The sequence below is a fragment of the Wasmannia auropunctata genome, unplaced genomic scaffold (genome assembly GCF_000956235.1).
Source record: "Wasmannia auropunctata unplaced genomic scaffold, wasmannia.A_1.0 LD336085.1, whole genome shotgun sequence".
NCBI classification, from domain to species: Eukaryota; Metazoa; Arthropoda; class Insecta; order Hymenoptera; family Formicidae; genus Wasmannia; species Wasmannia auropunctata.
Window position 1 is genome coordinate 306,291 of NW_012026805.1, and position 15,289 is coordinate 321,579.

Sequence of the window (15,289 nt, forward strand, 5' to 3'; positions counted from 1 at the left end):
GTGTGCTCTTTTGATTTTTCGATAAATTATCCAAGCATCTTGATTTCCTTTGAATCACTTTCAAACCAAAAATTAAACTGGAAATAAAATAAATATAAATAATAAAATAAATCTTTTTAAATAAGTTTTCCCTACGACATCAAAAAATAAAAAAAAATAAAATTTATTTTATAATTTTATTATTTATATTTATGTTATTTCCGGTCTAGTTTTTGGGTGGAAAGTGATCCAAAGGGAATCAAGGTGCTTGGATAATTTATCAAAAAATTAAAAAAATAATAAAGTTTATTTTATTATTTATATTATTTGTTTTATTATTCATATTTATTTTATTTCCGGTCTATTTGTTGGGTGGAAAGTGATCCAAAGGGAGTCAAGATGCTTGGATAATTTTCTCTATGCTGTAACTATTGTACACTTTGTGAGGGTCCTTTGTAAGTGTTTTGAAAAGCTCTCGAAATAAACTACAAGAAAACGCAGTAAAAAATGGGGAGTTTCATTTAAAAAATTCAAGGTGACCTTGAATTTTTCTATTAAAAAAGATTTTTTTTCAATTTTTTTTATCGCATGCTGTAGCCTGCATGAAGCAGAAAAAATCTCCCTATCACAATTTTTTTTTGAACTGTCGAAAGTGTCTTAAAAATCGTGTGGACCGTTACGCTGAACACTCTGTATATATATATGTATAAATATGTATATTTACTCCAATTTGGAACAGAAAAATATGTGATTATTTGTGATAAGAAAGAAAGATTTTATACTAAAATAAAACAGTAAATAAAAAAAATACTTTTTTTAAAAAGCAAAAAAATAAAAATACATTAGACTAAAAAATTAAAATAGGTTAAACTAAAAAAAAACAACTGCTTCAATATCACTGAAAATATTAGAAAAATTAAGCGTAGCACATTCTTTAGACAGAAATAACATGAAAGGATAATATGGATCATGCTAATGTATAATTTTCATACATGCAAACTTACCTTTTTATATTTTATTAAAGACAAATTTCATCATAATTAATATTTATATTATTTTTAAAAAAGTGTAACTAAATTAGATAATAAAAATCAATAATAATAATAATAAAAGTAAAATTAAAATTAAATTTTAATTTAATTTGTTGTTAAAAAGTTTATTAAAATTGTTATATTTTAACGATTAATTATTTAGATAATTAAAAGACAAATTTTTTACATTAGGTAATAACTTAAAAGAACCTCGCAAAGTATCAAATTCTGATTTTAACGAAACTTTTAACACATGTAAGTTACTTAAATAAAACAAAAAAATTGAATTTAAACAATAGCAGTTGTTGTCTAAAAACGGTTTTAAGAGGAGAGAAACCCATCCGTTATGTGTAAAGCGATTTTCAGTTTTTTTCGTTATGTCCATGGTGGAAGTATCAAAGGTGTGCTATTGCGCATACATTTCTAACAGTCAATGAGAAATTGATTCCAGATATCACCATCTTGCCGTGCCAATTTGAATTCAGCGTTATAAATTATAATTTTACTCATTATTTCCAAAAATTTTTTTAAAAACAATTATTTTTAAAAAATGTTATTAACGTAAATGAATACATATGATTTTGTCATAAAACTTTTGTATAAAACATTTTTTAATATCTTGAATAGTTTTCGAGATATAAAGACAAAAAGTTGAAAAATTACTTTAAATACATATGTATATATATAATTCTATATTTTTCTATATTTTAATATTGTTTTTGTTTTATTTAAAAAATGTTATTTTAAATTTATTGTACATATCTCAAAAACTATTAAAACGGGAGGACAACATTTCGAATAATTTAAAAAATAAGAGTGGATTGGGCCTATTGGAGAAATCAATATAAAAAAACGCACCAAGCTATCTACCGCAAGGTGGTATGGAAGTGATAGCGTTTTGTCACAGAAAAAATAAAACAATGTTCGACCGAAATGTGTGAATGCATAATTAGGTTTATAACAAGTGTCAAGTTTTCATTTTAATAAAACTGCATACATATAGATTTCGTAAAGAAATGAATTTAAAAAGTATTAGTTGCGGCGGAAAAATGGCTTTGAAATCACTTTCTTTATATTAAAGTTATTTTACAACGTTTTGTCTTGAAAACTATTCAAAATATTAAAAAATGTTTTATACAAAAGTTTTATGACAAAATCATATGTATTCATTTACGTCAATAACATTTTTGAAAAATAATTATTTCTCAAAAAATTTTTTAAAATTTTCGAAAATAAATTCCTTTTTTTCAATTTTGATGTGAGTGAAAAGATATGATTTTACTATAAAACTTTTGTGTAAAATATTTTTTGATATTTTAAATAAATTTTGAGATATAATAAAAAAAAACTTAAGCTCGCTTTACACATAAGGGATGGTTTCACCCTTCAAAACCGTTTTTGGACAGCTCTTTTCTAAATTCATCTACAAATTAAGTAATCTACATGTGTAAAAAGGTTCGTTAAAATCAGAAATTTGACACTTCACGAGATTTCTTTGTTAGAAAATATATCACTATTTCTGTAATTTATAGACATGGAGAGAAGATCATGGATTTTTCTAAAAATGTACTTTTTCGATAATATTTATTAAATTTATTAATTTAAGGTTGAGCAATCCGAGGTTGAAGCAATCAATAATATAGACAATGATGAGTTTCACTCCCAATGGAATAAAAGTTAAAAAGATACAGATTCTAAGATCATATGCATACATTGATCTGATAACCAAGTGCAATATCGGATTTATGTTTTTTTATGTTTTTTTTCCACAGAATGAAACTAAAAAGAAACTTATTTATATTTAATAATAATATTCGAAAAATATATGGCCAATGTTACATATATATATATTTATATATATATTTTAATATTATACATATAGATATATATCAATTATGTTAAAAAAATTATATTTTTATATAAAAATTGTTACATTAACTAGCAAATTAAAGAAGTAAAAAATGTAAGAAAAAAATTCTAATAATCTTCAACGAGTAACATAAAAGCGTACAATAATATTGCAGAGTGCATTTAATAACATTTTTGTAATTCTCAAAAGAATCATTTGAGATGAACATTTCGATTTTTTTTTTCTAAATTTATAAAATATTACAAACGATTATTTTGCTCACCTCGCCAGCTCACTTTGATCGGACATGTGATTGTCTGATTTTTAATGAGATAAGCATTCAGTGACGTCAGGCTTGGGCTTTTTCGTAACGTACCCTCATCATTTTTCCACACATATGTAATCGCTGTCTGTTCATACGATACTGAAATATAAAATTGGAGATTTTATTAATTTACGTGCAAAAATATATATTTAAGATAACATTTTCCTGTTACATCATTCATATTCGAGAGCTATTTTAATTATTTTCATACTATCTTTCATAACGTTTATTTTAATTACTCACTGCTCTCGATTGCGAATGAACACAATGGGTCGTCGAAAGGGAAGATATTAAGTCTACCCTGGCAGGATAGGATAAGATGACGCCTGTAAAATGATAATAATTTATTTACAAAAAAATTTTTCAATTAATGAATAAAAACAATTAAAAATTTATTTAATTAATATTGCTCTTAAGTTATTTAAGAAACTTTATTAAAATGTTTCCTAAAGTTTAACAATTACAGAGAAAGAAATATTCGCAAGAACATTTAGCTTGCAAGTAAAATATATCAAGGTTTTAAGTACCGCATAAGATAGTTGACGGTGCCATTACGGTATATCCGCAGGGCAAAGTGAACAGGAATGAGCGGATCCTTGAAATCTCCATGCATTATGAAATACGTATCCGGCAACCAGATGTTATCGTAATGATGAATCGCATTTAAAAACTCATATTTGGATCTGTTGCTATAACGCAATCGTGGATCGTACCACTGTTGTTGCAATAAGAATTCCACCTCGTATTTCTGTAAAAGCAGATAAATGATCGTATAAGTTTACATAATCTTGGTTATATTTTAATTTATAATCTTGAGATTTAATTTATAATATATAGAGAAAGAAATTATGTTTAAGAATTAATTACAAATTTGTAAATATAAATATACTTTTAAATATATTTGTAAATATAAATAACACTGTGTAACATCATTTTGCATCACAAGTGTAAATAGTCATTTCCGACGTATTTTTGTCTGAACACGTTGCTGAATTTGTTGATAAAAATTGGTTATTATTTAATTTTGAGATAAATGACGTTAAAGAGGCCAAAAACGACAATTTTTCAAGACATTGCAGCGGTAGTTAATTTTTTTGCTTAATTTCGTTAATACCACATGAAAGCAACTTTTGGCTTTAAAATGCATTTTAGTTCATTACGATATGATTTCTGGTTTCCGAGATATAGCAATTTGAATACATATATACTCTATTCACAGCTAGTAAGAACGTGGCTCTGCGCATATGCTCATTGTCAGTATAGTAAGTGGGGAGGATACGTACTCACTATTGTCCCAGCTTAGGGCGCTACTCGAGTACCGTATTCGTAAATACGGCATGTTCAGGCTTGCGTTTATTATTAGAAAATTAAATAGATGAGATAATTTTTACATTTCAGTGTGTTTAAATTGAAATTATAATATATTTAAACTACACAGCAAGATTGTCTATAATTTACGATATAATAAATCCATCATGTGAACATGTTTTTAGAATTTATTTTTAAAATTAAGACGATGTTGGAAGGTCGAAAATACCGACACATTGCAGTTCAATAAATTTCTCCGAATTGGCTGAACGGAATTGAAAATCCTTTCACAGGGTTGAAATAGACTTGAAATTGTGGTGTTAGACCGTCGAATTTGTAGTAAAATCGGAAAAAAATTAAAAAATTACATTTTTTCGTACAGCTGATAGCTAACCGTAACCTGACATAAACATTTCATTAATGTAAAAGTTCTGTAACTTATATGTACAATATGCTTACGTCTAATGCCACAGATTACATCAACGAATAATACAAAGTCTTTTGAGCTACGGTTGAAAGCGTAGAAAAAAAGATATCCACTAAACTGCAATTTGTGGTGTTCGTACGCATAGCCAAAATATAATATGAAATGGTAAAAACAACAAAAATTGCGTCAGTAGTAAGTGCCGGATTATGCAAGAGATGGTTCCAATAAGTTATATAAGGACAATGTATGTGTTTGACTGAGAGAGAAGATATTGAAAGAAGTCATTTAGAGGTATGTACCATTGAAATTGAACAGACTGTTTTATCGACCTCGTAAAAATTTTTTCGACCTTCCAGCATCGCCTTAAGTAAAAAAAATAATAATATACATATCATAACATGAAAAATAAAATCTTACGACTATATAATTTTAAATATTTTTTATATCTAAAACATTCATAATTATTCAAATAATGTATTAAATTTCAACATATTTTTCCCGCAGTAAACTCATATTAAAAAAGACATTTAAAACTTTAAAACTGTAATCTCCATTAAAATAAATAAATTAATAATTAATTTTTATTTATCATTGTTTATCTTGCCTTGTTTGTTCTTCCTCAAAGGAGGTAACATTAGTGTCATTTCGATATTCAATTTTTCTTCCGTCGCTGTGTAAGAAGTTACGTTATAAAGTCTTTACATTGAAAAACATCGAACGATGGAGTTTTGATAACACATAATATATAATTACCTATAATCATAAATGGTATATCGTATTAGAGTACTTCTAATTACTAGAGGTACTCTATATGTGGTAAGGTTATGATGTTTTGATAGTAACATAAGCAAGCTATAAGAGCCTGAACAAGCAGTGAAGAGGGGCGCTCTTTAAATATTCTGTGGCGGGGACATATGCGAAACGAACTAATTTTTGTCTGAGTTGGATACGTTCTTGCTGTGAACAGATTATAGTATTTTTTTCTCATGTAACATTATCCGACAAAATTTAATTTTTTCTTTCATCACAAATGTAAATAATCATTTCTGACGTATTTTTGTCTGCTGAATCCGTTGGCAAAAGTTGGCTATAATGTCACAATTTTGAGAAAAATGAAATCGTTTTCAGCCTCTTTGACATATTTTTTTTTAATTGCAATGTGATAGCCAATTTTTGCTAATGGATTCATGTCCAGCAAGCAAAAATACGTCGGATATGACTAAATGTTACATGAAAAAAATATCTATATCTAAACATGTATATTGTTCAAATGGCTATATCTCGGAATCATATTGTAATGAACCATAATACATTTTAAAGTTAAAAGTTGATACTTCACGTGGCATTAACGAACTTAAGCAAAAAATTAGCTGTCGGTGCTGCAATGTCTTGAAAATTTTCAAAATCATTTTCGGTCTCTGACGTCTTTTTTCCTAAAATTGTGACGTTAGCCAACTTTTGCTAACGGATTCGTGTTTAACAAGCAAAAGTACATCGGAAATAATTATATTTGCACTCGTGATGCAAAAAAGATCAAATTTTGTTCCACATTGTAATTAATCTACATATAATAAATATTGTATATTATGTATAATATGTTATATATATATGCCAAAAAGTGTAAATATATTTCGGAAACTAAGCGTTAAAAAAAATATTTTAAACAAATGTTGTAGGGCTTAAAAGAATTTATTTAATAATTTTACTAGTTTGACCTTGGGTGGTGTCATCAAGATCAGATCAAGGTTTCATCAATTTTTTAAAATGAAACACCCTATTTTTGGTTTCAAAATCTAATAGCTGGTGCAACAACTTTCCAAAGCATCGTAATAAAATATTTTTTGTTTAAGGAAATCTCGAATTATGAAGCTTGAAAGTTACAGTACCGCAGCGCCGGCATTAGCATTATCCAAGGTCTACCGCGTGGAACTTGCCCGGTCGAATCTACATCTTGTATGTGTGTATGTGTGTGGGTATGAGCGCGCGTTTTGAAAAGCTCTTGACGCATTATTTAACCAGTAAAAGCAAGATAAGTCTATCCGGCTAATCAAGGCAAGATAGGGAACTATCTGGCTAGTAAAGGTAAGATAAATAGACGGATTTGGATTTTTAATTCACAGTAAAAGTTCGAAATGTGCATCATTTGCGGTTTGGCAATGTGTTATCCAATCATAAAAAAACAGACACAGCATTTCTGATAAAATTGGGGTCTTTTAATATTTTTTAATATTTTTTCATAAAACCAATACTTTTCAGAAAGTAATGGTTTTATGGAAAAATGTTTCAAACAAAAATTATAGGGTTTAAAAAATCTATTAGCTGGTGATATTTATTTAAGCTTTGATTGATCTTAAAAAGCGCGGTTAAGGTCAACATAAGAATTTTAAATGAAAATCTCTATTTTTTGTTACATTAGTTGACGTTGAGAGCTTTTAAAACACTTTTAAAAACGCTTTTATGATAAAATTATTTTTCATTAAGTACTTTTTGAATTATAATTATGCTTTGAAAGTTACAGGCTGCGTTCCGTAATCACGCTTTTGGCATTTACAACGTCACGGAATCATTTTATCCTGATGTTTATCAAAGGTTAACCAAAGATAAATCCCACAATATCGCTGATATTAGCATTGTCGAAGGTGTATTACATGGAGATTATCCACTCTAATATTACATCCCCCTTGTATGTGTGTGAAGATATGTCACAGCAAAGATAAGGATCCTATAGTTTGTGTTTCGTTAGGCTTGCATTATTAAAATGGGTCGGTTTGTGCTAATAATAACCAGACACAGGATTTAGTATGCCTTACTAAAGGTAGCTGCGTGAACAAACGTGGAACTTACAGTCGCCATGTTACAATCTAACTTCTTGGGTACGGTCAAGATGCTACATGCTTTGAAGCATTTTCTGATTGGTCAATCAAATGATTCAAAAGCATTTGTAGCATCACTTGACCATACCCCTTGAGGATGAGTCACACGTGATTCCTTCTTTTTGCGTGTGCTTCGTGCACATTAACCTTTAAGCGCTTTCATAGCGTAGGTTTCAAAGGTTTGTTTTACGGACCTAAGAATCTATGGACGGAGCGTAGAGTGGATTCATTGGCAAGGGGGTTGCCAAATTTGTGGTAAGGGGAATGAGAGCGCTCTCCTCTTCTTCTTCTTTTTGTTGCCTTTGGATTTTAGATTCTTAATCAAATCTCAGTACCACAATTATATTGTTGTTACTGATCTCCTATATGAGGCCGGGAGATCAGACGTGAATTTTTTTGCGATAGTCCAGCTGGTTAGTCGTACAAATTTAGGGAAATCTAAAAAATGAGACTCCCTATTCCAAAGCTCAAAATAGGGTAATTAATAAAACTAAGTTTAAAGAGAAATTTCAAGCTCTAATTGAGCTGCTTTAATAAATTTGATTATAGCATTGATGATTTTGAAATTTAAGTTCCCAATTACATATTTAATAGAAAAGGGGTCCTGCAATTTCATTTTTCGTAATGAATCAATCATGGCTTTTCTAAAGTTGTCCACGAGTGAACAACTTCAGAAAATATGGTTAATATCTTGAACAATTCCACATTTACAATTAGGGAAATCTAAAACACCACACTTAAACCTTCTATCATTTGTCTATTCCAGACCAGTAATTAATCTTGTTAATAATCCAGACTCCATTCTTTTCATGGAAAACTTTTTGATAAAATTAATGTTAAAATTTTGGAAAAATTTAATAAATCGGTTATTTTTATTGACTACTAAGGTATCCAAATAGTTAATGTCAATTAGCTTGTAAGATACATTGCAATTCATCAAAACTTCTGAAAAGAAAATTTTATTACAAATCCTGATACCATACTGAGAAGCGTAATTAGCGGCAGCGTCGGCTTCTTCGTTGCCTAGGATACCTCTGTGAGCCGGGCACCACGTAAAACGAATTGATCTGTTGTTAATTAAATAATAGCAGATTTTATTGTAGAGATCTCTTATCATCGGATTAAGGTTCCAAAAATGGGATTTTTTACTACGTATAGGTTCCGAACAAGAGTCCAAGGCTGAAAGAGTACTTAGAAAATCGGTACAAATGTTTATAAAGGTCCATCGGTGGGCCGATAGTAAATCAAGGGCTTTGCTTATGGCCTACTATTTCGGCAGTGAAGGATCCTGAAAAATTATTTAGTTTAAATTCTCCACGGATGTTGGTAGAGGGAATCATATACGCGGCTCCGCCCTGCCAGTCGGAATTTTCGCTTTCGTTACTAGACCCGTCAGTGAAAATTTGGATTTCATTGGGATCCTTTTTCTGAGAATTAATCAATTGCAAAAAGGAATATTTTCTTGAGCTAATTTACCTGATTCAAAGTCTATCTCAATCTCCAGGGAAGGGAAATTTCTTTTGGCGGGCAAATATGGATGGAATTCTCAAGTTCTCATTCTAAAGATTATTTTTAAAAGGTTGAATAATTGGCCATCTGGTAATTATGAAAGGAATGTTATTGTTAGCCATGTTTCTCCTAGCGCTCTCCTCTTCTATCCGCTTATCGTTTCTTTCTACAAGAAGACCCCATCGGCTGGGTAACAAAATTAATCGAAGATACTCGAACGGCGTTTTTAGCTTTTTGTTAATTTTGTGCCAATTTTTACGCAATGCTGACCTGTATAATTTCGGTCTGTGGTAATCGGACCGAAAAAGAAATGCGACGCGTAGATCGAACTGGAAGATATAACTGGAAGATATATATTCCGTACTTTAAGGTTAGCGAATATCTAGTCTTTCGCGAATCATCGGGTATACAGCGGAAACATCCGACGGGGTCCTATCCCAGAAAGAGACAGCACTATACTCCTTACCGCGGGTTAAACACCCGAATTGCCTTGCGCTCCATTCATAGATTCTTAGATCCATGGTTTGCTCACACAACAGTTTGTTACTCCCGTAGCATTTTTTTACTCTAAATGTCAGCGGTATTATAATTTTCAAGTCTTATAACTCAAAAAGTACTTAATGAAAAATAACTTTATCATAGTATTTTAAAAAGCTCTCGACGTTAGCTAGCTACAAGAATATGTAACAAAAAATATGGGTTTCCGTTTAAGATTTTTATTGACCTTAACTGTGCTTTTCAAAGTCAATCAAAGCTCAAATAAATATTATCAGCTAATAGATTTTCTTAAACTCTACAATTTTTATTTGAAACATTTTTCCATAAAACCAATACTTTCTGAAATAATTAATCGTTTCGGAACTGTTGTTCCTCACTGCATATACATATAATATGTTATATAAGGTATCCGGTACTCAATGGTAAAGCGCTCGTGGGTAGGGTTAAAAGCGGGCTAAACTGAATTAATAAGTTCTCTACTATTTTGTTTTCTTCTTAATTTATATTAATTTATATTAATTTATAGACTTAATTTATAAAGATCGCCGAATGCAAACGCGTGGAGAGATATAACCCCTCACGCGCGGTGTGCTGTGCGACTGGTTAAATTCCTCGCTCTCCACACGCCGCGCGCTAGACGACTGCGAGGACAGTCGTATTTCGCCGCGCGTTTACATTTGGTGGTTTTTATAAATTAATATCTCGATAACTATTGCGAAGATCGCAAAATGATAGAAGGTTTTTTTGATTCAGTTAAGCCCGCTCTACCTGCCCATGAGCGCTTTACCATTAAATACCAACCACCTTGTATACATATATAAATTTTTACATATATGTATATTAATATATGTATGTATACATATATATTATATATAAAAATGATATTTTAAGGATTTTAATAATGTATTTCTTTAATATTATAATTATGTGTTATATTATTTTTTTATATTAAATTGATAAAGGAAGATATATAATTATATTACCAGACTGGACTCATCAGGAGAAGCTAAGCTTAACAGCAATACGCTCACGTTTACAGTCAATGTTCCTGAAACAACAAATAAGTATAATTTTATCTGCTATATTCTGGATTGTTCGATCGATCATGTTGCAAAGTTGTTAAGATCAATCAATTTTTTGAAATTAATATAAGAAGTACTTATGTAAAGCTATAACAATAACAGATTTTTCAATGCCTTTCATAAACAAAAGAAAACAATAACTGTACATTAAAGCAAACAAAAAGCAATATCTTGCGATCAATTCGTGCTATGAGGGCGAGAAGTTTACTCTGTAAATTATTTTATCAATATCTTACATAAATGCTGTAAGTATTTAACAGATTTTGTATTTTTATATATAGGAGAAACTTATTTAGAATAATTTATACTTTCCAATGTATATTAAATATATTAAAAAGAAATGTCAGTATTGCAAATCATAGATCGATCGGTGTAAAATTTTTTCTTTACATGGAAATCATCCAATGTAATTTTTATACAATTATAAGTATATAAAGTCGAATCTTCTACAAAAATATATTAGATTTCTTTAAGTGCATGTTTGTTTTTATTATATATAAATCAACATAAGTTGATGCTGTTGAGGAATACGCTGAAAGCTTTCATCGAGCCATGCTGTGCACATGCTGCTATATACTTGGAAAAAAGCTTGGGGTCGTGGTTAGGACTCGGATTGGCTTACGAATTTTCCTAAAATTATTGTTTCTGATTATTGTTGATTATAATATACATCTATATCTCTTTATTACGTATATATATATATATATATACATATATATACGTTCTTGCTGTAAACAGGGTGTACATATATTTATACACTGTTATATATATATATATATATATATATATATATATATATTATTACAGCAAGAACGTATCCAGCTTTAACGAGAATTCGCCCGTCTCGCGCATGTCCTCTCCACGCTTGGAGAGTGGCCCTCTCCACTGCTCGTTGAAGCTCGTATAGCTTATTTATGTTACTACATCAAATCGATTACGTTTATAGGTATTGTTTATTATCAAAACTCTGTCGAACAGTTTAGTTCAATATTTTTCAATGTAACGATTTTTTAACATAATAATGAAAGAAAAAATGGATATCAAAGTATCACTAATGTCACTAATACTGTACTGTGAGTAGCGCCCTACGGTGGGTATGTACTCTCCCTACTGTGCTGTTCATATGCGCAGAAGCAGGTAAGTACGTTCTTGCTGTGAACGGAGTATGTATGTGTCCGAATGTCCGAATATGTATACTATTATATAAACTGCCGTCGAAAAGTTTCCGGACAGTAGCATAATTTTTACGTTTTGGAGTTTTAAATCGTTGAACTTAGTGCAGCACTGTGCTAAATCAAAGAGTAGACGATTTTATCATTTTAAGAAATACTTTAAGATACTCTGTATCGATTTTAAGTTTAATGTATCCCTATTACTGTAAACTCTTAAATCTGAGAGCATGTTTGCCAGTTTGAAAATTATAAAGTTTGATGGAACGCACAACCTTGTTAAAATTTTTCTTGGTAATGTTGTTTGCAGCTTCATAAAGTTGGACTCTTTCTCTTTAATTTGAAAAAAATGCAAGTCGCTACGATTTTTCGTCGCAAAGTTATAGCATTTTAAAGTAACCCTTATATTTTTTTCATGTACGGTCGGCATTACCCAATGTGCACCACAGGAAGATTGGCGATCAAATTTTAGATATCGTGAGTGTATGTGTGTGTTTTATATACGCACAAACGCACACAATGTGCAAAATCCGATAACTTTGCGACGAAAAATCGTAGCGACTTGCATTTTTTTTCAAATTACAGAGGAAGATTCGAGCTTTATAACGCTGCAAACGGCATCCCCGAAAAAAATTTTTGCAAGTAAACCGCATTCCGTCAAACATTGCAATTTTTAGTATAGCAAACATGTTTTCAGATTTAAGAATTTGCAGTAGTAGGGATGCATTAAACTTAAAATCAATACAGAATATTTTAAAGTAGCTCTTAAAATGATAAAATCATTTACTCTTTGATTTAGTACAGTGCACTAAGTTCAACAACTTAAAAACTCCAAACATAAAAATTTTGCTAGTGCCCGGAATTTTTCGACGGCTGTGTATATATATACATTTATTATTTACACATTTGCATATTCCTTACAGCTAAAGTTAAATTACAATTATTTATTTGCTGCTATGTATTTAAGTATGTACGAGGTGTGATCAAAAAATACGGTGAATGTTGAAATAAAAAGAAACTTATTAATAAACAAAAATATTTAAAGAAAGGCTAAAAACCGAGCAATTAAAACAATTGAGTAAAAATTAAAAAATTTTTTTACTAAAACTTTATGTAAAAAACATTAGTACGTTTTGACTACACAGTCTTCTTCAGCTAAAAACTTTTACATAAGTCACACAAATAAAAATAAATTAAAAAATAAATTAAAAAATAGCAATTATTACAAATTATAAAATAGCGAGAAGCTGCGAATTACAATAAACTTTTTTAAGAATCAACGCGAAACTGCGAATAAAATCCTCCTCAACAATTTGTATATTGCGTGTTCGAAACATTCTATCAAAAATCTGGACGTACCCATTTTCACAAAAGATTGATCCCTAAAATGATGATCCACATAAAGGAGCAAAAAAACGGAATAAATTCTATCAAAGATATAGAGATGCTTGATTGCGCCTATTTTATTGTCCTTGAAGAATTACTTTCGAATAATAATTATTGATATTTATAATCACAAACAAATAACAGGATCAGTTACTTACAATGATGTCACTCTATTTCTATCTTTTGACTTCGCGTTTTACAAACAAAGCTTTTCACATTTGACTTGCAAGTCTCGTTTGAATAAGATGCGACATCAAGCAATTCTTTGTTCTCATCTTTGTGGCAATCTCTTACATGACCTGACATAAGTTTTTTTTACTTTTATATTCTGCGTTGCTCTAGTACTGAATTTATTGTTAGCCAAGTTTTCGTTTGTTGTTCTTAGCGAATATATATCTTTGCGGACTTATGGTGATGTCGGTGATACGATGCCAGATTAATATGTTTAATTTCTTGATTAGACATGTCTGCGCCACGCAACGAGGAATTGTGAATAAAAAATCTTTTTAATTACTATGGACGTATGGACTTTTTTGGACACGTTCAGATCTTTGAGAAAATGTTTCGAACGCGTAATATACAAGTTGTTGAGGGGGATTATATTTGCAGGTTCGCGTTGGTTCTTGGAAGTTTATTGTAACACGCAGCTTCTCGCTATTTTATAATTTATGATAATTGCTATTTTTTAATTTATTCTTATTTGTTTGACTTAATGTGTAGAAGTTTTTACCTGAAGAAGACTCTGTGTAATTAAAACGTATACTAACGTTTTTCATAGAAATGTTTTAGTAAAGGAATTTTTTAATTTTTACAACCAAATTGTTTTAATTGCTCATTTCTTGGCTTTTCTTTAAATATTTTTGTTTGTTAATTACACACACTAGCGTGTTTCTTTTTAATTTTTAGAAACCTATTACATTAAAAGACAAATTTCAATTAGTCTCCTTCAATACTCTCTTTTGCTTCTAATACACTTTAACACTTATTCTTGTTACTTGCTAAAGTAATACTGGAAGTTCTTCTTTTTCATACTTAAGTGTCTTTAGTTGCGCTATTGTAGCTGCCTTGATGTCTTGAATTAATTCAAAATACAATGAATTCTGAATATTATAAAGGCTTATAGAGCATTTAAGAAACAAAGAATGTGCATAGAAAAAAACCTGAAATATAAATAAACGATTTAATTTTTCATCATGACAACGCTCAGTGTCACACATCACTTCTGATATAGCAATTTCTTGAAATAAAAACATTACGGTGTGTCCTCATTCACCGTATTTATTGGATTTACACTGTGTGATTTTTGGCTTTTCCGTAAAATCAAAATTCTACCAAAACTCTTTAAAAAGAAGAAAAAGGTTACGCCAAGTATATAAAAAAGTATCGTATGTTACATTATTCCTAAACAAAAAAATTATTTTAACCAATAAAAATTGTCCAAAAACAAATATGAGATCAAATCTTGGCAAATACAAGTTGCCAAGTATTTGATTAGATATAGAAACAAAAATATTTTTCTAATAAACCGTTTAACCATCTAAAAGTATATGCAGCAAAAGTTTAATGCCATTGTCTTTCCAAATATTTTTAGTTCCTAAAACGTTTCATAAAACATGCTTAAAATGATTAAAATAACCAATGGGATCATAGTGAAGCAAAAACTTGGCGTGCCCGGATTGCATTAATATTTAATTGATAAGATGTGTATAAAATGCGGGACTTCCGTTTCCGGAGCGATCGTGGGTAGAGCTGAGTTTGTGCGAAGATTTAGAGAAGTGTGAAGGGTGGGCAGTAAGGGTGGAGTGTGAGTGTGGAGAGTGTGGGGTGATAGAGTGGAGTGAGAGGTGTGGAGG

At 30.0% G+C, this 15,289-nt stretch overlaps 1 protein-coding gene across 1 annotated transcript in view; it reads right to left on the minus strand.

Annotated features, from left to right (window-relative positions):
* Nucleotides 1-2,983: 2,983 nt before the first annotated feature.
* LOC105448530 (glutamate-gated chloride channel subunit beta-like) overlaps nt 2,984-15,289 on the minus strand; it is a 547,315-nt gene continuing 535,009 nt past the window's right edge. Inside the window, exons 3-6 of the mRNA XM_011687176.1 lie at nt 10,783-10,847; nt 3,712-3,932; nt 3,428-3,510; nt 2,984-3,283 (exon numbers count right to left, since the gene is read on the minus strand). Of these exons, the coding sequence (XP_011685478.1) occupies nt 3,120-3,283; nt 3,428-3,510; nt 3,712-3,932; nt 10,783-10,847 (533 nt within the window). The 3' untranslated portion in view covers nt 2,984-3,119. The remainder of the gene's footprint in view (nt 3,284-3,427; nt 3,511-3,711; nt 3,933-10,782; nt 10,848-15,289) is intronic.